The sequence below is a fragment of the Carcharodon carcharias genome, chromosome 8 (assembly GCF_017639515.1).
Source record: "Carcharodon carcharias isolate sCarCar2 chromosome 8, sCarCar2.pri, whole genome shotgun sequence".
Lineage (NCBI taxonomy): Eukaryota > Metazoa > Chordata > Chondrichthyes > Lamniformes > Lamnidae > Carcharodon > Carcharodon carcharias.
This window is the reverse complement of record NC_054474.1, coordinates 114,174,464-114,199,481: the sequence shown is the minus strand read 5'-3', so window position 1 is coordinate 114,199,481 and position 25,018 is coordinate 114,174,464. Positions and strand designations below refer to the sequence as shown.

General features: G+C 45.3%; 2 protein-coding genes across 4 annotated transcripts in view; one reads left to right on the top strand and one right to left on the bottom strand.

Moving 5' to 3' along the window:
* Window positions 1-15,820, top strand: part of coq4 (coenzyme Q4 homolog (S. cerevisiae)) — a 31,793-nt gene extending 15,973 nt beyond the window's left edge. The window contains exons 5-7 of the mRNA XM_041194247.1: window positions 752-881; window positions 8,520-8,613; window positions 15,266-15,820. Of these exons, the coding sequence (XP_041050181.1) occupies window positions 752-881; window positions 8,520-8,613; window positions 15,266-15,428 (387 nt within the window). The 3' untranslated portion in view covers window positions 15,429-15,820. The remainder of the gene's footprint in view (window positions 1-751; window positions 882-8,519; window positions 8,614-15,265) is intronic.
* Window positions 15,821-15,885: 65 nt separating this feature from the next.
* Window positions 15,886-25,018, bottom strand: part of trub2 (TruB pseudouridine (psi) synthase family member 2) — a 156,122-nt gene continuing 146,989 nt past the window's right edge. For all 3 annotated transcript variants that reach the window (XM_041193974.1, XM_041193976.1, XM_041193975.1), the window contains exons 6-9: window positions 22,199-22,280; window positions 21,346-21,418; window positions 20,147-20,283; window positions 15,886-16,418 (exon numbers count right to left, since the gene is read on the bottom strand). In XM_041193974.1, coding sequence (XP_041049908.1) covers window positions 16,096-16,418; window positions 20,147-20,283; window positions 21,346-21,418; window positions 22,199-22,280 — 615 coding nt within the window. In that variant the 3' untranslated portion in view covers window positions 15,886-16,095. The remainder of the gene's footprint in view (window positions 16,419-20,146; window positions 20,284-21,345; window positions 21,419-22,198; window positions 22,281-25,018) is intronic.

The following is a 25,018-nucleotide window of genomic DNA, read 5'->3' as shown; positions in this document are numbered from 1 at the left end:
AAGCCATGCATCACTATGTAAAGCCCTAGTTGTGGTTGAATTACTGGGAGCAGTCCTGGGAACCACACCTTAGAAAGGAGATATTGGCCTTGCGGGAGTGCGGTGTTGGTTTACCAAAATGAAATCTGGACACCAAAGGGTTAAATATGCAGGGAGAGATACACAACCTAGAATTGTATTTTTTGGAATTTAGAAAGTTATGGGGTGATTTAATTTAAGTTTCCAAGATATTAATAGGAATTGATAATGTAAGTAGAGAGAAATGATTTCTGCTGGTTGAGCAGTCCAGGACTGAGAATCATAGCCTAAAAATAAGGAATGAAATGAGGAATCACTTCTACACATCAATGTTCTACAAATAGCAATTTGATGTCTGGGAGTTTTATTAGCCAAGAGTAATAAGGGATATGGACCGAGGCAGGTATATGGAGTTAAGTCACTGATCAGTCAACACTGGCAGAACAGTTTTGAGGCCTCCTCCTTTAACGTATGGAATGGGCTCCCAGATGGAGTTACAGAGGCACAATCCCTAGAAGCATTTAAGAACGAAGTTACAGGCTGCAATGGGGACTTGTGCAATCCTTATGGATTAATTAATTAAGATGGGCTGAATAGCTTGGCTCATCTATAATTATCTTGTGGGACATAATATTCGGACATCCAAGATTGCGCACCGTGTCCATGGCGGGGCACGTACCCGCTCTGTCCGCGGCAGAGAGTCAGCACATATCAGTTCCTTTTTGTTTTACAGCAAGTTACCCCCGACAGTCGGATGCCTGTGAAGTTTGTTGATGATGAGGAACTTGCCTATGTGATCCAGCGGTATCGTGAAGTACATGACTTCATGCACACGTTACTGGGCATGCCCACTAACATACTCGGTAAGTCAGATCACTCAAGACAGTTTGTCTGTTGGTCAGGATTAGATCATGTGACCTTCTTGGAAGATCATTTCTAGGGTTAATTACCCATGAATACCTGCATTGATAGTTAACTGCAGGAAATACCTCCTCAGTGTTTAACAGAGACTTGCTAACCCAAGAGCCTTTCACTTTTCACCCTTACCATAGTTAGTAATTATAGATGTTAGACCGTAATATAGAACCAATTGTGCATCTCGTGGATTAAACTGGCAGCCAGAATTGATGGATTAAAAGTCCCCTCTCTCTGCTGCCTGGAAAGGGTCCTGTGCGAAAACCCAAAAGCAATAGATTGGGGGAAGTCATTCAAGAAAGCTTGAGTAGAGGACATGTGAAAAACCTTTAAAGGTATAATTTCCATGTATATAGGACATATTGAAAATCGGCATACTCAGATTAAACAAACGAGGCCCAAAATGGATTAACGAACAGATTGAAAAGTCTAGAGAAGAAAACCATCTCCCACCCACAAAGGGAAAGGTGCGATGGGCATATCAATACAAGAAAATGTAGAAATGCTTTATAAAAGGCAAATGGGGACCGAGGAAAAGCAGAAGATAAACATAACAGTAACATTCTTCCCGTGCCATAACAGGAAGCGGGCAGTGAAAGTAGAGGTAGATGGAAACGGAATCAAAACTCAACACGAGACAGTGAATATTCTGAATTGTTACTTAGTCCAAGTGAGAAGATAATCAACATCTTCATCACCTACAAAGATAACCAAAGTCAGCAAGCTCCATATCTCTGAGGTCAAAGTCCTAGACAAGCTAATGGGTTGTAAACAAATAAATCCCCAGGGAGAGATGGGATTTAAGCCAGGGAAGACTAAGGGGAGATTTGTGAGGACCTGACACCCTGAGCAAATTACTAGATATTGAGCAGCAGCAGTATATTGGAAACTGGAAAATGTGGACCTTAAAAGGGAGACAAAACAGACAGAGGTAACCATGGATCCATTAGGAACAAAATGCAGCAGATAGAGGAAAGCTGAAACAAGTCAACAGCAGCTCATTAAACACCATGTCTGTGGAGAGAAGCAACATTCAGACATTTCCCTTCTTCAGAAGACCTTCCAGGCTTACAAGAAGGAAGAGGTTAAGGGAAAGGAGATAAAAATATAAAGGTACACAAGAAAAGGATCGTGATTGGTGGAAATAGGATATGGTTAAATGACAGGAATAATAGCAGGATGAGAGAGGCTGGAGGAATAGAGCAGGTCCACAACCCAGAGAATGTCACTGGGGCCAGTGCTGTATCTAATTTACATAAAGAAGCTGGACTCAAAAGCTCAGTGCAAAGTGGTTAACTTTGCATGATACTACACTGAGGTCAGTTAGCTTAGATGGCTAGAGTGTGGTGCAGAATGCTGCTAATAGCATGGGTTCAATCCCTGTACTGGTGTGGTTGTTCATGGAGACCCTGCCCCCTCGCCTTGCCCCACGCTTGCAGAATGTTGCCCATCAAGCTATATATAAGTAATTGTCTCTCTCAAATGGAGAGAGATTCCAATGGGCCTTTGTGAACTATGGCTAATTACGAAACTGGGATCTCAGAAAGAATTGAATAAAATGAAAGAGTGGGCAGGACAGTGATAATTAACTACAAACAAGGGCTGATTAGTAGGACAAATGGACAACTCACATACTCTATGGATGGGTTTGAAATAACTCAGGATGAAGGGACCGAGAAGTCTTCGGTGACTCAATATTTTAACAAAGTCAACTGAGAACAACAACTAATAAAACTAATTGGATGTGGAACGAGAATCTGAAAAAATCTGTACGAATCATGATCGAAACTTTACAGGGTCAGTCCCCACCTGGAGCACCGTACCCAATTCTGGTCAGATATAAGAAACTGCTTCAGTGCTGGAGGCAGAGAAAACTCTGAAAACAACATGTAGCCCTAAGAGGAGTTTGATTGGGGTTGAGGGGGTGGAGTAGCAACCAAGTTTGAGGCGTCAGTAGATGGTCAGTAAGGGGCACACAAGGAGACAGGTGACTATGCCAGAGTGAGACGGAGACTGAGTGAGTAGCGAATTAGGCTCACGTAGAAAGTTCTGGTAAGCATTTTTCAGGTTTAACTATAGATTAAGAATCAAGATCTGACATGAGTAAGTTAGGTTAGCTTGTTAAGTGGACAACGGCCTGGAGTGGCTGTTATCTGTTAGTCACCTGAAAGCAGTTGGTTTAAGTGGTGTTAATTACTGTAGTAGGAAGCTAAAATAGTTAGTGACTCATCAGAGGGTCTATAAAAGAGACAGACTTTTCAAACTGCATGCTCAGTAAGGGGCACGTGAGGAGGCAAGCAGCTATGCTGGACTGAGACCGAAACCTAGTGAGTAGCGAATTAGGTTCACGTGGGAATTCGGTGCATGTGGGAAGAGGTGTAGTATACGTAGGAATTATTCTAAGTTGGGAACAGGAGCAGCTGAGCAGAAATGGACCTGGGCGTAAACCTCACTTTTGGAGCTGAGTTAGAAAAAAAATCTACAGTGACATCACAGGAAAACCATAAGTTAATTGGTTGGTTAAAAAACTGTAGTTAGGGAATGCCTTTAAATAGCTGTAAATTAGAAAAGCAGATTTTTAGAAGAAGAAGTAGCTACTTAGACTTGAGTAAGAAACATTAGGAATCAGGGGTAGTCAGGGCCAGTAAAGTAATACAAGTAAACCAAAGTAAATTAAAGTTAACATAATGGAAGTAAAGTTAAGACATGGCAAGGCAGCTCGGTGATGTGGAATGCGTATCGTGTAATATGTGGGAAGTCGTGGATGCTACCAGTGTCTTTGACTACAATATGTGCAGGAAGTGTTACCAGCTCTAGAAACTTAAGTTCCGGGTTCCAGAGCTCGAGTGGCGGCTGGAGTCACTGTGGTGCATCCGTGAGGCTGAGAGCTACATGGACAGCATGTCCGGAGAGCTGGTCACATTGCAGCTTAGGAGCAGAAAGGGAATGGGTGACCGCCTATTTTCTTATTCTTAAGTAGTAGTGGGGAACAAAGAAATGGCGGAGGAAAGTATGGTGGCCATTAGCAAGGAGAAGGTGCTAGGAAAACTGAAAGGTCTGAAGGTGGATAAATCACCTAGACAAGATGGATTACACCCCAGAGTTCTGAAGGAGATAGCTGAAGAGATAGTGGAGGCGTTAGTGGTGATCTTTCAGGAATCACTGGAGTCAGGGAGGGTCCCAGAGGACTGGAAAATCGCTAATGTAACCCCCTGTTTAAGAAGGGAGTGTGGCAAAAGACAGGAAATTACAGGCCAATTAGCCTGACCTCAGTCGTTGGTAAGATTTTAGAGTCCATTATTAAGGATGAGATTTCAGAATACTTGCAAGTGCATGGTAAAATAGGGCAAAGTCAGCATGGTTTCAAGGGGAGGTCATGCCTGACAAATCTTTTAGAATTCTTTGAGGAGGTAACGAGTAGGTTAGACAAAGGAGAGCCAATGAATGTTATCTACTTGGACTTCCAAAAGGCCTTTGACAAGCTGCTGCACAGGAGGCTGCTCAGTAAGATAATAGCCCATGTGTTAGAGGCAAGGTACTAGCATGGATAGAAGATTGGCTGTCTGGCAGGCGGCAGAGAGTGAGGATAAGGGGGTCCTTCTCAGGATGGCAGCCGGTGACTAGTAGAGTTCCGCAGGGGTCAGTGTTGGGACCACAACTTTTCACTTTATACATTAATGGTCAAGATGAAGGAACTGAGGGCATCCTGGCTAAGTTTGCAGATGATACAAAGATAGGTGGAGGGACAGGTAGTATTGAGGGGGCAGGGAGGCTGCAGAAGGATTTGGACAGGTTAGGAGAATGGGCAAAGAATTGGCAGATGGAATACAACGTGGGGAAGTGTGAGGTCATGCACTTTGGTAGGAAGAATAGAGGCATAGACTATTTTCTAAATGGGGAGAGAATTCAGAAATCTGGAGTGCAAAGGGACTTGGGAGTCCTAGTCCAGGATTCTCTTAAGGTTAACTTGCAGGTTGATGTGATAGTTAAGAAGGCAAATGCAATGTTGGCACTTATTTCGAGAGGACTAGAATATTAAAGCAGGGATGTGCTGCTGAGGCTTTATAAGGCTCTGGTCAGACCACATTTAGAATATTGTGAGCAATTTTGGGCCCCATATCTCAGAAAGGATGTGCTGGCCCTGGAGAGGGTCCAGAGGAGGTTCACGAGAATGATCCCAGGAATGAAAGGCTTAACAGATGAGGAATGTTTGAGGACTCTGGGTCTATACTCAATGGAGTTTAGAAGGATGACGGGGAATTTGATTGAAACTTACAGAATACTGAAAGGCCTGGCTAGAGTGGATGTGGGGAAGATGTTTCCGTTAGTAGGAGAGACTAGGTTCCGAGGGCACAGCCTCAGAGTGAAGGGAAGACCTTTTAGAACAGCGATGAGGAGAAACTTCTTTAGCCAGAGAGTGGTGAATCTATGGAATTCATTGCCACAGAAGGCTATGGAGGCCTGGTCATTGAGTGTATTTAAGACCAAGATAGATAGGTTCTTGATTGGTAAGGGGATCAAAGGTTATGGGGAGAAGGCAGGAGAATGGAGTTGAGAAACTTATCAGCCATGATTGAATGGCTGAGCAGACTCGATGGGCCGAATGGCCTAATTTCTGCTCCTATGTCTTATGGCCTTACGGTCTAAAAATAATAAACTGGGGGGAGAGCTGACTTCAATGGGGCAAGAACGGAGCTGGGCCAGATAGACTGGAACCAAAGGTTGGCGAGAAAATCAGTAGCTGAACAATGGGCTGCCTTCAACGAAGAAATGGTTCAGGCACAGCCAAGGTATATTCTCTCAAAAGGGAAAGGTGGGGCAAACAAATTCAGAGCTCTCTGGATGAGAAAGGAGATAGAAATTAAAATGAAGAAGAAAGAGTGTGCTTGTTACAGGTGTCAAGTAGAAAATACAATTGAGAACCAAGAGGAATACAGAAGGTTCAGAGGGAAGGTGACAAAGCAAATAAGAGAAGCACAGGGAGACTATGAGAAAAGACTGGCAGCCAACATAAAGGGGAATCCCAAAGACTTCTATAGGCACATAATTAGTAAAAGGGTAGTTGAAAAAAAGTAGGGCTGATTAGGGACCAAAAAGGGGATTTACACTTGGGGGCAGGGGGCATGGCTGAGGTGAATATTCTGTGAATATTAATATTAGTTATTATTAATATTAAGTGAATATTCTGCATCTGTCTTTATCAAAGAAGCAAATGCTACCCAAGGCCCTGTCACTAGAAGGTTTCAAAACTGATAAGTTGGTGGTACTGGACAAACTGTCGGTACTTAAAGTTGATAAGGCACCGGGACTGAATGAGATGCATCTAAGGATATTTAAGGAAGTGAGAGTAGAAATTGCAGGGGCACTGGCCATAATCTTTCAGTCTTCCCTAAACTTGGGAGTGCCAGAGGGCTGGAGAATTGCAAATATTATGCCCTTGTTCAAAAAAGGTTGTAGGGATAAGCCTAGCAATTGCAGACTAGTCAGTTTAACTTCAGTGGTGGGCAAGATTCTAGAACTAATTATTAGGGATAGAATTAGTAGTTAGATGGAAAAATGTGGGTCGATTAGGAAGAGCCAGCATGGATTTATAAAGGGAAAATAGTGTTTAACTAGGGAGTTTTTTGAAGAGGTAACAGAGTGTTGCTGTGGTGTACATGGACTTCCAAAATGCATTTGATTCAGTGCCGCACAACAGACTTGTGAGAAAAGTTATAGTCATGGAATAAATGGGACAGTAGCAACGTGAATACAAAATTGGCTGAAAAATAGGAAGCAGAGGATAATGGTTAATGGATAATTTTCGGGCTGGCGGAAAGCTTGCGGTGGAGTTCCCCAGGGGTTGGTTTTGGGACCCTTGTTTTTCCATGTATAAAAATGATCTAGATCATGATGAGCATTGTAATCTGTGAGGAGGACAGTGTAGAACCTCATAAGGACATAGACAAGTTGGTGGAGTGGGCAGATGGCGTGCAATGCGGAGAAGTGATGCATTTTGGTAGGAAGAACATGGACAGGCAACATAAAATAAGGGGTGAAATTTTGAAGGGGGTGCAGGAGCAGAAAGACCTGGGTGTATATGTGCATAGATTATTGAAAGTGGCAGGATAGGTGCAGAGAACCGTTAATAAAGCATATAGTATCCTGGGCTTTATTAATAGGGGCATAGGGTGCAAGAGCAAGGAGGCTATGCTGAACTTGTATAGGACACTAGTTAGACCTTAGCTGGAGTATTGTGTACAGTTTTGAGTGCCACACTTTAGGAAGGATGTAAACAAATTGGAGAGAGTGCAGAAGAGGTTGACAAGAATGGTTCCAGGGATGAGAAACTTCAGCTGTGAGGATAGATTGGAGAAGTTGGGACTGTTCTCCTTGGAGAGCAGCAGGCTAAGGGAAGATATAATAGAGGTGTTCAAAATCATGAGAGGACTGGACAGAGTAGATAGGGAGAAACTGTTTTCGCTCGTAGAAGGATCGAGAACGAGAGGGCACAGATTTAAAGCAAAAGAAGCAAATGTGATGTGAGAAAAACTTTTTCACACAGCGAGTGGTTTGGGCCTGGAATGCTGTGACTCGAAATATGGTGGAGGCAGGTTCAATCAAGGCATTCATGAGGGCAATAGATGATTATTTAGATAGAAACAATGTGCAGGGTTATGGGGAAAAGGCAGGAGCATGGCACTGAGTCATGCTCATTCGGAGTGCCAGTGCAGACAGGATGGGCCAAATGGCTTCCTTCTACACCGTAACAACTATGTGATAATGTGAGGGGAGAGAGGAAGAGTACTGAGTTGGGAAGCAGGTGGGCTGGGAGATGGAGTACCGAGGGCAGAGCTTCAGGGATAGGAGCAGGGACCTATACGTTTTTGTACAGACTCAAGCATAGCACAAAGCTGTTCAATTTGTGAATGTTGGTGATCAGGCTAAGATCGAGTGTCCAGAGTCTAATAAGAGGGAAGACTGGAAAAAACACCCATACATTTTGGATATGCAGGGTCTTAGGGGTGATTTGATAGAGATCCAAGATTGTGAAGGGAATTGAAAGGTACAAAATCTTATATTGTGAGAACAGAACAAATTCAAACTAGTAATGGATAAATTAAGGATCTGGCATCAGGAAATTATTTCAGGCACATTGAACAATTGACACATGGAATTTCTCATTTAGTTATTAGGTCATACAGAACTTGAGTATTGTTGAAAAAATAGATATTTTTTATTGAAGCTTTTTGTCTTGCACTCATCAGGCCAATTCACAATAGAATACCAATGTCAGGAGATCAACAATTGCTTCCCCTAACATTGGTATTCTTGTGATTGTCATGAGTAGAAAGCTGTCCCAAATCCATCGTGTAGGTAGCAATCTCCCTTCGAGCCAACACTGGTTTGGGAAATGAATATCATTTTAACTTTGGGCAAGAGAGTGTAAAACTGTTCCTAAGGTGTTTCCAAGTTGGGTTAGTTTGCATGATGTTGTGGACTGTACAGGGTCTGTGGGCTGTCTGAGACCCTGTTGCTATTCTCTTTCACTGTGCCATCCCTGACACCGCCCTTTCACTGTGCTGTCCTTTTACTGTATCTGACAGGTGAGGTCGCTGTCAAGTGGTTTGAGGCAGTACAGACTGGTCTGCCCATGTGTATTCTGGGAGCTGTGTTTGGTCCTCTCCACCTATCTGCCAGGTGAGTATTTTGCTCTTTTTTGTTTTAAGTGAGACAATGAGTTAGAGCTACCCTCCCTGCATGGAGTGCTGGGCCTTTCTGACATGTTGACCCAGTCAGATTACCCTGGCTGAGGCAACACTCTTTACCTTTAGCTTTTCCTCTTTGGCTCTATAGTTTTTTTTTTAGTTCATTCATGGGTGTCTCTGGCTAGTCCAGCATTTATTGTCCATCCCTAATGCCCTTGTTCAGGGGGCATTTAAGTGGCAACCACATTGCTGTGGGGCGGCTTGGCCTAAATAGCCAAGTGGTTATGGTACTGGGTTTGTAACCCTAAGATCAAGAGTTCAAATCTCACAATGGCAAACTATGAAACAATGTAACATCATCTGAAACAGGTGGAAACGTGTTTGTCACTTTGATCCCTCCCCCGGGCTTTGTCACAAGAATCCAGACATTGTTAGTCGACTTCTTCTGGGACAAAAGATTGCACTGGGTCGCTGCTGAGGTTCTGAGACTCCCGCTTAGGGAGGGTGGTCAGGCGCTAGTGTGCCTACGCACGCAGGTGGCGACTTTCCGCCTTCAGACCCTGCAGCGATACCTTTACGTTGAGCCTCCTCCTAGATGGTGTGCCCTGATGACGTATTTCTTCCATCAGGTGCACGGCCTGAATTATGACGTGCAGCTCCTGTTTATAGAACAGAGGTGCCTCAGTGGCTCCTTGCAGGCGTTGCCCGTCTTTTACCAGGACCTGATCAAAGTCTGGAATGTGGTCGCCTCGTGACGCAGCTCTCCCCCGTCAGGAGTAGCGGCTATCGTTAGAGAGCCGCTGCTCAGGAATCCGCCCCTCCGTCCTTTTCAGTGGTTGGCGGAGAGGAGGGCTGTGGCCGCAGGGGTGACCGGGATCGGGGACGTGCTGGGTGGCGGAGGACTGGGCTGGATGCTCCCGCAGGAGTTGGCGCGTCGCGCGTCTGTGAGTGTCCAGGTCCCAGCCGATGCCATCCAAGACCTGAGAACGGTCGTGCTCGGACCCGACGTTATTTTGGGTCTTGAGGTGGCCCAGGTGTGCGATGGTCTTCCGTCTGAACGTTCCCCTGTTCGGACAGAATTCCACATTGGCCCCAAGCCCCGAACCCTCCCTCGGGTGCTGGTGCCCCGCAATATGAGCCGCCTCGGGGACATGCCCTCCGTGCCTTTTGGCACGGCAAAGAGGGGCTTTTTGTATGGACTGCTGCTGCACACCTTCCATTTTCTCGCCCTTGTCTGCCGCCCGGACACGCCCTGGCGTGCCTTGTTGCCGTCCGGCGGCGGAGGCCCCCGATGGGAGGCCCTCTACGGAGGTGTCCTCCCCCTTTCTATCGGGGACCTGGGTTGGAGGGTGTTGCATGCAGCAGTCCCGTATAATAAGAGAATGCGTAGGTTCACGGACTCTCAGGACACCTGCCCTTTTTGCGGTCTTGTGGACTCCGTGGACCATGTATATATAGGGTGTGGTAGGCTGCACTCCCTTTTTAGTTATTTGAAAAACCTTTTATTGATGTTTTGTTTGCACTTCAGCCCCACGCTCCTGATCTATGGGCACCTGGTGCGGAAGGGGGTCGGGAGGGAGGAGGACCTCCTCGTGAACCTGCTCCTGGGCCTGACCAAGTTGGCCATTAACAGGTCCAGGCAGCGGGCGATCGACGGGGGAGTCCCGCCTGATTGTTTGTCCCTCTTCCACGGCTACGTTCGCAGCCGGATGTCCCTGGAGAGGGAGCACGCGGTGTCTGCTGGCACTCTCAAGGCCTTCCGTGCTCGGTGGGCACCGCGGGGACTGGGGTGTTTTGTTGACCCCTTTAATCACATTTTGATTTAAAGTTTGTAAGGTTCCTTTAAATTTTGTTCTTGGTTTTACAGCTGACCTGAATTAGGGGCTGTGCCTGATTTATCCCAATTTGTTTGATTTGGTTTAATTGGTTTCAATTAAAAGATTATTGCTGTGGGTCTGGAGTCACATGTGGGCCAGACCAGGTGAGGACAGCAGATTTCCTTCCCTAAAGGACATTAGTGAACCAGATGGGTTTTTATGACAATTGTTTCATGGACATCATTAAATTCAAATTTCACCATCTGCCGTGGTGGGATTTGAACCCGAGGCCCCAGACCATGATATATTAGACCAGTGACAACACCACTACCTTCCCAAAGGAGGAGGTGGTTACACAGAGGAGCTCAACCATTAACTTTTCACTCTTCTACAGCATGGGGAGACTCTGCTGCTCACTTGTCTTTGTCCTGGCTTGGCAGCAACACTTATACAGTTGTCAGTGGATAGACACCAGGAGCAGTAGCCTTTGACTGGTATTGTGAATTGTTTAAAATTCATTCTCGAGATGTGTGTTACTGTTAACCTTAGTCACTTCATTGGGCTGTTAGGAGTCAGCTGCACAGATATGTGACTGGAGTGCATACAGACAAACTGGCTTCCTTCCCTAAAGGATGCTCGTGAACTAGTTCCATTGAAACATAGAAAATAGGAGCAGGAGTAGGCACTCGGCCCTTCGAACCTGCTCCGCCATTCATTATGATCATGGCTGATCATCCAACTCAATAGCCTGCTCCCGCTTTCTCCCCGTACCCTTTGATCCCTTCCGCCCCAAGAGCTATATCTAACTCCGTGAAAGCATACAATGTTTTGGCCTCAACTACTCTCTGTGGCAGCAAATTCCACAGGTTCACCACTCTCTGGGTGAAGAAATTTCTCCTCATCTCAGTCCTAAATGGCCTACTCCATAATCCAAAGACTGTGACCCCTGGTTCTGGACTCCCCCACCATCGGGAACATCCTTCCTGCATCTACCCTGTCTAGTCCTGTTAGAATTTTATAGGTTTCTATGAGATCCCCCTCATTCTTCTGAACTCCAGCGAATATAATCCTAACCGACTCAATCTCTCCTGTCAGTCCTGCCATCCCAGGAATCAGTCTGGTAAACCTTTGCTGCACTCCCTCTAAAGCAAGAACATCCTCAAAAAAGGAGACCAAAACCGCACACAATATTCGCCCGAACAATCCCCATCCACCACTACTCTCCTCCGTCTGGCTGAACTTGTTTTCACACTGAACAATTTCTCCTTCAACTCCTCTCACTTCCTCCAAATAAAAGGTGTGGAAATGGGTACCCGCATGGGCCCCAGCCATGCCTGTCTCTTTATGGGGTATGTGGAACATTAATTGTTCCAGTCCTACTCCGGCCCCCTTCCACAACTCTTTCTCCGGTACATCGATGATTACTTCGGTGCTGCTTCATGCTCTCGTCGGGACTTGGAAAAATTTATTAATTTTGCTTCCAATCTCCACCCATCATTTTCACGTGGTCCATCTCTGACACTTCCCTTCCCTTCCTTGACCTCGCTGTCTCAATCTCTGGTGATAGACTGTCCACCAATATCCATTACAAGCCTACCGACTCCCACAGCTACCTTGACTACAGCTCCTCACACCCCGCTTCCTGTAAGGACTCCATCCCATTCTCTCAGTTCCTTCGCCTCCGTTGCATCTGTTCCGATGATGCTACCTTCAAAAACAGTTCCTCTGACATGTCCTCCTTCTTCCTTAACCAAGATTTTCCACCCACGGTCGTTGACAAGGCCATCAACTTTGTCCGGCCCATCTCCCGCGCATCCGCCCTCACGCCTTCTCTTCCCTCCCATAAACATGATAGGGTCCCCCTTGTCCTCACTTATCACCCCACCAGCCTCCGCATTCAAAAGATCATCCTCCGCCATTTCCGCCAACTCCAGCATGATGCCACTACCAAACACATCTTCCCTTCACCCCCCCCCGTCGGCATTCCGTAGGGATCGTTCCCTCCGGGACACCCTGGTCCACTCCTCCATCACCCCCTACTCCTCAACCCCCACCTATGGCACCACCCCATGCCCAAGCAAAAGATGTAACACCTGCCCCTTCACTTCCTCTCTCCTCACCGTCCAAGGGCCCAAACACTCCTTTCAAGTGAAGCAACATTTCACTTGCATTTCCCCCAACTTAGTCTACTGCATTCGTTGCTCCCAATGCGGTCTCCTCTACATTGGAGAGACCAAACGTAAACTGGGCGACTGCTTTGCAGAACACCTGCGGTCTGTCCGCAAGAATGACCCAAACCTCCCTGTCGCTTGCCATTTCAATACTCCACCCTGCTCTCTTGCCCACGTCTGTCCTTGGCTTGCTGCATTGTTCCAGTGAAGCCCAACGCAAACTGGAGGAACAACACCTCATCTTCCGACTAGGCACTTTACAGCCTTCCGGACTGAATATTGAATTCAACAACTTTAGGTCTTGACCTCCCTCCTCCATCCCCACCCCCTTTCTGTTTCTTCCCCCTTCCTTTTGTTTTTTTCCAATAAATTATATAGATTTTTCTTTTTCCCACCTATTTCCATTATTTTTAAATATTTTTAAATCTTTTATGCTCCCCCCACCCCCACTAGAGCTATACCTTGAGTGCTCTACCATCCATTCTTAATTAGCACATTTGTTTAGATATATATCACCAACTTCAACACCTACGTGTTCTTTTGTTCTGTTGTCTGTGACATCTTTTGGTGATCTGTTTCTATCACTGCTTGCTTGTCCCTACAACCACACCCCCCCTCCACTTCTCTCCCCCCACCCAACCCAAACCCCTCCCCACACACACCTTAAACCAGCTTATATTTCACTCCTTTCCTATTTCTACTTAGTTCTGTCGAAGGGTCATAAGGACTTGAAAAGTCAACTCTTTTCTTCTCAGCCTATGCTGCCGGACCTGCTGAGTTTTTCCAGGTAATTCTGTTTTTGTTGTGCACAGTATTCCAGGTGTGGTCTCACCAAGGCCCTGTATAATTGCAGCAAGACATCCCACATCCCTGTTTCTGTACTCGAATCCTCTGGCTATGAAGGCCAACATACCATTTGCTTTCTTGTCCACCTGCAGCATCTGGATGCTCACCTTCAGCAACTGGTGTACAAGGGCACCCAGGTCTTGTTGCACATTCCCCTCAATTTATAGCCAATAAGATAATCTGCCTTCCTGTTTTTGCTACCAAAGTGGATAACCTCACATTTATCCACATTATACTGCATCTGCCATGCATTTGCCCACTCACTCAGCTTGTCCAAATCACACTGAAGCATCTCTGCATCCTCCTCACAGCTCACCCTTACACCCAGCTTTGTGTCATCTGCAAATTTGGAGATATTACATTTAATTCCCTCATCTAAATCATTAATATAGTGAATAGCTGGGGTCCCAGCGCCGATCCCTGCGGTACCCCACTAGTCACTGCCTGCCATTTGCAAAAAGACCCATTTATTCCTACTCTTTGTTTCCTGTCTGTCAACCAGTTTTCTATCCATCTCAATACACTACCCCCAATCCCATGCGCTTTAATTTTACACGCTAATCTCTTATGTGGGACTTTGTCGAAAGCCTTCTGAAAGTCCAAATAAACCACGTCCACTGGCTCCCCCTCACCAACTCTACTAGTTACATCCTCGAAAAATTCCAGTAGATTTGTCAAGCATGATTTTCCTTTCGTAAATCCATGCTGACTCTGTCCGATTCTGCCACTGTTTTCCAAGTACTCAGCTGTTAAATCTTTTATAATGGACTCTAGAATTTTCCCCACTACCAACGTCAGGCTGACTGGTCTATAATTCCCTGTTTTTTCCCTGCCTCCCTTTTTAAATAATGGGGTTTACATTAGCTACCCTCGAATCCAGGGTCTATAGAATCTCGGAAGATGACCACCAATGCATCCACTATTTCTAGGGCCACTTCCTTAAGTACTCTGGGATGTAGATTATCAGGCCCTGGGGATTTATCGGCCTTCAATCCCATCAATTTCTCTAGCACCATTTCCCTACTAATACTGATTTCTTTCAGTTCCTCCCTCTTACTAAACCCCGTGGTTCCCCAACATTTCTGGTATGTTATTTGTGTCCTTTGTGAAGACAGAACCAAAGTATGTATTTAGTTGGTCAGCCATTACTTTGTTCCCCATTATAAATTCCCCTGTTTCTGACTGTAAGGGACCTACATTTGTCTTCACATACCTATAGAAACTTTTACAGTCAGTTTTTATGTTCCCTGCAAGCTTATTCTCATACTCTAGAATTCAGCAAAGGAGGACCAAGGGATTGATTAAGAAGAGGAAAATAAAGTGCTCCCAATCCTCAGGTCTATTGTTTTTTCTGGCCAATGTGTACACCTCTTCCTTGGATCTAATACTCTCTCTAATTTCCCTTGTAAGCCTTTCAGTCACTTTTACTGTTATTAACTTTTTATTTCCAGATTTTTAAAACCTGGATTTAAATTCCCCAACTGCAGTGGTGGGATTTGAACTCTCAATCTGGATGCTTATTCCACTAACAGAACCTCTGTACAGCTAAACGCAGAGAGGTGTTTGTCCCTTCAGGATGTCAGCTGTAATGGAACTATGATCATTCTGCCTATGAGACCAGAGTCTGTTTGTCGTGACCACATTAAACAACTTCCTTTAGGCTTTCGTCATGTGTGTTCAAACAGACATTTGCTTTAAATGGTGCGAGAACCTTCACCCCTACAAGACTGGAAAGAGCAAGGGCCAGGCACAGGGTTAGTGGCAAGGATACACTCGACTGCTGGTAACTTTTTCTTTATCTCCTGCACAGGAATATCCAGGTTTTAGTCACAGACTTAATCCCGTGGGCTGTACGATGTGGCAGGGCTGCTCATTGTATGATGAACTTCTACTATGAGAATCGATTGGAACAGAACCTAGAGTCACTGAGGGAAGAGATTGGGATTCTACCCTGTCCCACTGTTCAAACATAACAGCTAGGTGCATCTAACGTGGATTCACAGATGGAGCATGAGTTTTATTGTGTGGACACAGCCTTGTGGTATTATTAAATGTCAATCCCTTACAACAGTCAACGGAGGAGGGGGGTTGGGGCAGAGGACTGTGTAAGAGAAGGGGACAGACACCTGCAGACCCAGCTGTCGTGTTCAGGGACAACAACTTCAGGAAGCAGTGTACAAAGAACAAGAAAAGTGTGGTAATAGTGTTGTATGCCAAGCCCATCAGGCAGCTCCAGGGCTGTTGCTGGAATTATTGGAAGGATAATAAGTAAACAACACTGACATTCTCACCTCCTTTAGCGCCTGCTGGAGGACAGATTGTTTCAGCCAGTTACTACTGAATAAAATCACTCACTTTGATTTTCTACTGCTTCCCAGTGTTGGTTCTGCAGGGTTTACTGGTATACAGCACTCAGTCAATCACCAGTTATTAATCACCAGGCTGTCTTTTTATTGCTTCAACACAATAAGAATTAACAGATTTACAAAGCTGCTCCTATGTAAAAAGCCCAGCGTTTTGAAACATTAGAGTTCCCACTTAAAATCAGCCTGACTGATCTCTTCTTCGGTAAGCAAACAGTCAAATCCATAGTGTGTGCACACTGCAGCCTAGGAGAGGGCTCTGTGCTAGGGCTCCAGATCAGTCTCCCACTAGTGTGGGTCCTGAACACCTGTTGCTCCTCTCCTGGGCTTTCACTCCAGTGAACATGTCTTCCCCTGCGATGTCTGTGTGCCTCCAGCTGTCCTCTTGGAGCTTGGCTTTCACTTTTGAGCGGCTGGCTCGGACTGCAGCCTGTATGCTCTGCAGCTCCCATTGTGTCCTGATCAATGCATCTTCCACTGTGAAAATCCCATCACGTGTGCGTCGCACATGGGTACACACTGCTGACGACTTCAGCTCCAAACCTATTTCATGGATGACCTTTCGTAGGTACTGCTGGGTCTCATGTAGACACTGGATCTCTGAGGGAAAAGGATGACATTCATCAACAGGTAAAAGAAGTGGGGATGATTTGGAACCAAACAGGAGATTTATGCATGGAGGCTGGGGTACTATATGAATACTTTACATCTGTCTTTATGAAGGAAGATGCTGCTGCTGAGGCCATGGTGAAAGAAGAGCTAATTCAGACACTGGAAGGGTTTAAAATTGATAGAGGAGGTACTTGATACGGCACCAGGACCAGATGAGATACAACCAAGAATAGAGGGAAGTAAAGGTGGAAATTGCAGAGACACTGGTCATCATATTCCTTAGATACAGGAGTGGTACAGAGGACTGGAGAATTTTTACACCCTTACTCAAAAAGGGATGGAAAGATAAGCCCAGCAACTAGAGACCAGTCAGTTTAACCTTGGTGCAGAAAAGTTTTAAAAACTATGATTCAAGACAAAATTAATAGTCACCTGGACAAATGCAGGTTAACTAAAGAAAGCCAGCACAGGTAGTACCTATTAACTTGGAGTTTTTTGATAAAGTACCACATCAACCCTCACTTTTCCTGATGTATATTAATGACCTAGATCTTGGTGTGCTGGGGACAATTTCAAAGTTTGCAGATGATGAGAAACTTGGAAGTAATGAACTATGAGGAGGATAGTGTAGAATTCCAAAAGGACATAGGTTGGTGGAATGGGTGGACAAGTGGCAGGTGAAGTTTAATGCAGAGAAATGTAGTAGGAAGAAAATATAAAATAAAGGGTACAACTCTAAAGGAGTGCAAGAGCAGGGGAACCTCGGGGTATATGTGCATAAATCAGGACAGGTTCAGAGGGTGGTTAATATAGCATATGGAATTCTGGACTTTATAAATAAGGGCATAGAGTACAAAAGCAAGGAGGTTATGTTTGGCCTCATCTGTCGTACTGCGCCAGTTCTGGGCACCACACTTTAGGAAGGATGTGAAGATATTAGAGAGGGTGCAGGAAAGATTCACAAGAATGGTTCCAGGGATGAGGAACATCAGTGACCTAGATAGATTGAAGAAATTGGGGCTATTTTTGTTAAGAGAAGGTTGAGAGGAGATTTGATAGAGCTATTCAAAATCACGAGGGGTTTGGACAGACTAGATAAAAGAGAAACAGCTCCCATTGGTGAAAGGACCAGAGGGCACAGATTTAAGGTCATTGGCAAAAGAAACAATAGAGACCTGAAGAAAAATCTGCTCACGTAGCAAGTGGTTAGGATTTGGAATGTGCTCCCTGAGGGTGGGGTCGAGGGAGGTTCCGTCGAGACATTCAAAAGTAAATTGCAAAGGGAAATCTGAAAAGGATAAATTTGCAGTGCTACGGGGAGTGGGACTCAGTGAATTGCTCCTGCAGAGAGCCAGCACAGACATGATGGGCTGAATGATCTTTTTTGCTGTAAGCTATGATTCTATGTTTTCAGTGCTGTTACCACAATAATATGTCCCAAAGCACTTCACAGGAACATTACAAAACAAAATTGGACATCAAGTCACAGGTGACACTATTATGTAGATGACTAAAGCTTGGTTGAAAAGACAGGTTTTAAGGCGTGTCCTGGAGGAGGAGAGAGAGGTTGACAGGCTTAGGGAGGGAATCCCAGAGTTTAGGACTCAGGCAACTGACGGCATAGTCACCAATAGCAGAATAATTAAAATCAGGGGTGCTCGAGGTCAGAATTAGAGGAGTACAGATATCTCAGAGGATTGTGGGGCTGGAGGTGATTACAGAAAGAGAGAGGGGTGAGGCCATGGAAGGATTTGAAAACAAAGATGAGAATTTTAAAACTGAGATATTGTTCAACCCAGTGCCAACATAGGTCAATGAGCACAGAGGGGTGGGTGAACAGGACTTTGTGCAAGTTAAAGCATAGGCAGCAGTTTTTTGGATGACCTCATGTTTTTGGATGGCAGAATGTGGGGTACTAGCCAGAAGGCCATCAAAATAAATGAGTCTAGAGGTAAAAAAAAGGCATGAGGGTTTCAGCAGCAGATAAGCTGAGATGGGGCAAGTGATGTTACAAAGGTGGTCTTGATGAGAATGCGGATATGTGGGATGGAGTCAGTAGCTAGGTTGCAGGGATTGAAGAAAATGGCTTCAGTCTTCCCAATAGTTAATTGTAGGAAATTTCTGTTCATCCAGTACCACAAGTAATCTGATTGTTTAGAGACAGTGGAGGAGCCAAGAGAGGTAATGGTGAGGTAGAGCTGGGGCTTTTCATTGAACATGTGGAAACTGACATGTTTTCTACTGAAGTCATCGAGGGACAAAAGGTAGAGAACTAGGAGGGGGCCAAGGATAGATCCTTGGACACCAGAAGTAATGGAGCAGGTGCAGGAAGAGAAGCCATTGTAAATGATTCTCTGGCTATGATTACATAGATAAGAAAGGAACCAGGTGAGGACAGTCCAACCCAGCTGAACAACAGTGGAGAGACACTGGAGGAGGATGGTGTGGTCAACCATGTCAAAGGCTGCAGACAGGTCAAGAAGGACAAGGAAGGAAAGTTTACTTTTGTCACAGTCACTGAGGATGTCATTTGTAATTGGAGGGATTCAAACATGGAGTTCTGGGAAAGGATTTAGGAGGCTACAACACATTCAAGGACTTTGGAGAGGAAAAGGAGGGTAGAGATGAGATGGTAGTTTGCAAGGAGGGTAGGGCCAAGTGTTTTTTTGAGAAGAGTGATGGCAGCAAATTTTAAGGAGAGAGGGACAGTGCCTGAAAAGAGAACCTTTAACATTATTGGTTAACTTGGGGACAAGAAGGGGAACCATAGAACACTACAGCACAGAAAACAGGCCATTCGGCCCTTCTATGCCAAAATATTATTCCGCTATTTCCATTGACCTGCAACTAGTCCATAACCCTCCAGACCTCTCCCATCCGTGTATCTATCCAATTTATTCTTAAAACTTAAGAATGAGCCCGTCAGATGGTAGCTCGTTCCACATGGGTCAGCAGTTTAGTGGGAATATGGTTGAGGTAGATCTCATGGGTAAGCTCAGACAATGAAATGAAGTGAGCTAGGAGAGAAACTAGAGGAAATGTACGAATTCAGGGCTTGGGTGGGGGGTGCATCAGAGAAAGTTTGGGCTGCTTGACTGAGGACGGAACAAAAGTGACAAAAGCGGCTGATGACATGGACTTGATGTTAGTCTACTGCTTGACCATTGTCTACTCTCTCTGTGACCTCCTCCAAAAATTCAATAAGGTCAGTTAAGCAAGATTTTCCCTTTTGAAATCCATGCTGACTCATTATTCATTATTATATTTCTCATTTCTCTTTCATCTCAAAGTATATCACATTATGGTCACTATTACCTAGATGTTCCCTACTTTTACTTCTCTTATCTGCTCTGCTTCATTTCCAATTACTAGATCCAACAACAAATCTTTAGTTGTTGGGCTTTTTACATGTTAGGTTAGAAAGGAGCCCTGTCCACATACTGTCCTTTCGCCCTCTGGGACAGGGTGGCAGTAGAGGGATGATGATTGGTTTGTGCTGTATTGGTGAATGGATGTGGACTGGATGGACTGAGACAGTATGGTTGAATCTTATGCCTGACACTCCTGTAATCCAGGAGTGATCCACTCCTTCAGGACAGGAGTGAAATGCTTCTCAGCTTCAAATAACATGAAATACAACATTAAGAAATGCAGGGGACGTCAGGAGCCACCTCAGTCCCCTGACTCATGGACTGTATTGAACTGTACTGACATACCCAGCATGAAGTTCGGAGGGGAAAAGTGTACACATCGAATGGCAGTAATGATGGGAGGGGATTTGTGCATTGGCCGTAACAGTCCCCGCGATGCCAGCTCATATGCTTCTTGGCTTTTCAAATCGATGCCAGAATACCTGAAACAGAAAAGAGTGCCTGCAGTTAGAGAACAATCGTTAATCCAACCAGCACATCATACAGCCACACCGGCACTGACCTCACTGCACTGGCACCTAAACATCAGAGTACCTTGCCAACCTCACTGGCACCCACTACAGTGTACACAGGCACTCACACCGACATACACAAGCCTCACATTGAGGGGCTGCAATTTTTTTGACAAAGCCAACACCTGCATCCTCGCTGTTTCATTCCTACCCTCTAGTTCACCTGCTGACAGTGGACTGCTTTTAGGGAGCAGGGTCACAGCTTTATATCCTCTGCTGTGCCCACTGGTATCAGCCAAGCAGTAGCAAAGGGAGCGATATTGGGCTCAGCACCTCTGGGTAAGGGGGTAAGGAGGGTGGGGGGGGGGTGCGGGAGAGGGGGTGGCAGAAACTGACCAGGTCCTTGATTCCACAAAACCTGTCAGCACAAAGCATATCCCACAATGAGTGCTCCACCATCTTCTGTTTCATTAAGAATGAGACCAGGGATAAGGGATTTCAGTTAATGTGGAGAGGCTGGAGAATCATAGAATCACACAGTGCAGAAGAGACCGACAGAAGCTGGGATTGTTCTCTTTACAGCAGTGAAGGTTAGAGAGAGATTTAATAAGAGGTATAAATAACAAAGGGGTTTGATAGACTAAGGAAGGAGAAACTGTTTCCACTGACAGGAAGGTAAGAAGTAGCCAAACACAGATTGAAGATAATTGGCAAAAGCTGCAGAGAGGAGATGAGAATTTGAATCAGCGAATTCACTCCCTGTGGGAGTGATTGGAGAAGATTTAATAATGAATTTCAAATGGGAATTATGGGGGAGTTGGACTAATTGGATGCCTCTTTCAACAGACTAGCACAGACGTGATGAGCTGAATGACTTCCTTCTCTGATTCTTTGGTTTCTGCTGTTATGGTCAGTGGAACTTCCTTCACAGTGGGAGGATACATCATACTGGGGCTTCTCAATAAAAGCCCAGCGATGGGCTGACAACAGGAGTTCCCCTTGCCCTCTGTACCCTCTGGCTCACATACGTACGTTAGCAGTGCTCTCTGGTGACTGCCCTGGATCACTGCAATGATGCGCTCCAGCCTATCCAGTGTGATGTGATCTGTAATATAAAATTATTCAGTCTCAGTACAGGCTAAAGAGGAGGCTCCCACAAGGACAAACAGGACCAGCACAACCATCCCAGGAGTTAGGAATGCCAGAGCTCATTGCCCTGAGGAATAGCTACCAGTGGTTCAGGGGGAGGGTGACTAAGGTGGCAGAAGGACCTTGGCTGTGGATTGTGTTGGTTATCCACAGGCATGCCAAGAGTTGGGCTCTATGTGATTGCCAGTGCCCCTGAATAGGGGAGAGTTTCCAGTGTTCACCACTTTCCAGTGACAAGCTACTAGGAAGTACAAGTTTGAGGGTGGGTTCAGGTCAGGTCATGCCAGCCAGAGTCAAAAAGCTGGGACACTGTACAAGTTTCATGACTGGTGGCGGGACCCCGTCGCTCCGCTGGGTCACTCGGTAAGCGGGATCCCCGTCGCTCCGCTGGGTCACTCGGCAAGCGGGACCCCGTCGCTCCGCTGGGTCACTCGGCAAGCGGGACCCCGTCGCTCCGCTGGGGTGGGGTGAAGAACGGGCCGCGCGGGACCAAGGAGGGTGGGGAAAGGGTGGGTGGGGTTAAGGGGTGGGTGGGATGATGTAGTTGTAGTGAGACCATGGCGATGAACTGTTCCTTCAAGTCCTCCCCTGCTTCATTATTCCAGTGAGCTATCAGATTGCTGAGCTGCATCATTCATTCATCAGCCTGATGGCACTATGCTTATAAAGATCCAGCTGATTGTGTACAGGCAGAGCCCTGGATTTCCTGTCCCACTGAGCTGTCTCCAATCCTTACCGTAAGTTGTTCTCTCGATCAGTCTACCCGTGTCAGAGAAATCCTCAGTTGCTTTTCCGAAGCTTCCTTTAACGGTGTATTCCTGAGAAATCAAAAACAAGACCAGCTGAATAACAACTGTCACCAATCTGACATCGAGAGTGATTCATTTAGGAAGTGATTAACAGACACAGAAATCCAGGGACCTCAAACTCAGCGTGTAGGTACACCAGGTAATTAGAAAGACGACTTTATTGCAAGGAGTTGGAGCATAAAAGTAGCGAAGTCTTGCTACAACTGTACTGGGCATTGGTGAGCTTACACCTTCAGCACTGTGTACAGATTTGGACTCCTTATTTGGAGAGATATAATGGCACTGGAAGCAGTTCAGAGAGGCATTTAAGACGGGGTTGAGGAGGAAGTTCACCTCTCAGAGTGTCATGAGTGTTTGGAATTCTCTACCCCAGAAAGCAATGGAAGCTGGGTCACTGAATTTCGTCAGCTATCTCTTGATTCGAGGATGGTGTTTACTCAGGGTCGTGAGTTTCTGCCACGGGTCTTCATGTGACCGAACAGGCTGATTCTTGATAGGAGGAGTAGGCCATTCGGCTCCTCAAGCCTGCCCCCGCCATTCAATAAGATCATGGCTGATCTGCCCCAGGCCTCAACTCCTCCTCTTTCATGCCAGCTCCCCATAACCCTCAACTCCCCGATATTTCAAAAATCTATCTACCTCCTTTTTAAATACTTTGTCATCTAGCCTCCACAAGTCTCTGAGGTAGAGAATTCCAGACATTCACTGCCCTCTCAAGAGAAGAAATTCCTTCGCATCTCTGTTTTAAATGAGTGCCCCCTTATTCTGTAACAATGTCCCCTAGTTCGAGATTCCCCCACTGGTGGAAACATCTTCTCAACATCTATCCTGTCAAGCTCCCTCAGAATCTTGTACGTTTCAATAAGATCACCCCTCATTCTTATTAATCTTAATGAATAAAGGCCTAACCTGTTTAGCCGTTCTTGATAATTCAACCCCTTCATCCCAGGAATCAGCCGAATGAATCTCTTTTGAACTGCCTCCAATGCCCGTATATCCTTTCTTAAATACAGGGACCAGAACTGTACACAGTAGTCCAGGTGTGGCCTCACCAACACCCTGTACAGTAGTAACAAGACTTCCTTATTTTTAAACTCCAACCCCCTAGCAATACAGGCCAAAATTCCATTTGCCTTCTTAATTACTTGCTGCACCTTTTGTGTTTCATGCACATGAACACACAGATTCCTCTGTGTTGCACTTTTTTGGAGTCTCTCTCCATTTAAATAATCTGCCTTTTGATTTTTCCTTCCAAAGTGCATGACCTCACACTTTCCTACATTAAACTCCATCTGCCAAGTTCTTGCCCACTCACCCAACCTATCTCTATCCCTTTGTAGATTCCTTATGTCCTCATCACAACATGCCTTCCCACCTATTTTGCATCGTCAGCAAATGTGGATACATTACACTCTGTCCGCTCCTCCAAGTCATTAATATAGACAGTAAATAATTGAGGCCCTAGGATTGATCCTTGTGGCACTCCACAAGTTACATCTTTCCAACCTGAAAAAGACCAATTAATCCCGACACTCTGTCTTCAGTGTGTTAATCAACCCTCAATCCATGTTAATACATTACCTCCAATACTGTGAGCTCTTATCTTGTAAAATAACCTTTTATCTGGCATCTTATTGAATGCCTTCTGGAAATCCAAATACACTACATTTACCGGTTCCCCGTTATCAACTCTGCTTATTATATCCTTAAAGAACTCTAGCAAGTTTGTCAAACATAATTTCCCTTTCACAAAACCATGTTGCATCTGTTTGATTGTGTTAAGCTTTTCTAAGTGACCTATTTCTTCCTTAATAATGGACTCTAGCATTTTCCCAATGACAGATGTTAGGCTGACTGGCCTATTGTTTCCTGCTTTTTGTCTTCCTCCCTTCTTGAACAGGGGCGTCACATTAGTGGTTTTCCAATCTGCTGGGACCCTCCCAGAATCCAGTGAGTTTTGGAATATTTCAACCAATGCCTCCACTATCTCTGCAGCCACTCCCTTTAATTCTTCCTTTAATAATTGGTTCAAATTATTAAATGGGATGGCAGGGCTGGCATATGAGGAGAGGTTGGAGTCGATTAGGATTATATTCGCTGGAGTTCAGAAGAATGTGGGGGATCTCATAGAAACCTATAAAATTCTAACAGGACTAGACAGGGTAGATGCAGGAAGGATGTTCCCGATGGTGGGGGAGCCCAGAACCAGGGGTCACAGTCTGAGATTACGGGGCAGACCATTTAGAACTGAGATGAGGAGAAATTTCTTCATCCAAAGAGTGGTGAGCCTGTGGAATTCGTTACCACAGAAAGTAGTTGAGACCAAAACATTGTATGCTTTCAAGAAGGAGTTAGATATAGCTCTTGGGGCGAAAGGGATCAAAGGGCATGGGGAGAAAGCGGGAGCAGCTATTGAATTGGATGATTAGCCATGATCATAACGAATGGCGGAGCAGGCTCGAAGGGCCGAATGGCCTACTCATGCTCCGAGTTTCTATGTAAAATCCTTGTATTCAGGCCATCAGTTCCTGGTGACATGTCTGTCTTTAGTCCCATTAATTTGTCAAATACTTTGTCTCTTGTGATAGAGACTGTTACAAGATCTTTCCTTCCATTAGCTCCTTGCCTATCTGATATCTTTGGAATATTTATAGTGTCTTCCACCAAGAAGACCGATGCAAAATATTGGTTTAAATTATCTGCCATTTTCCTGTTCCCCATTATCAATTCTCTAGTTGCATCCTCCA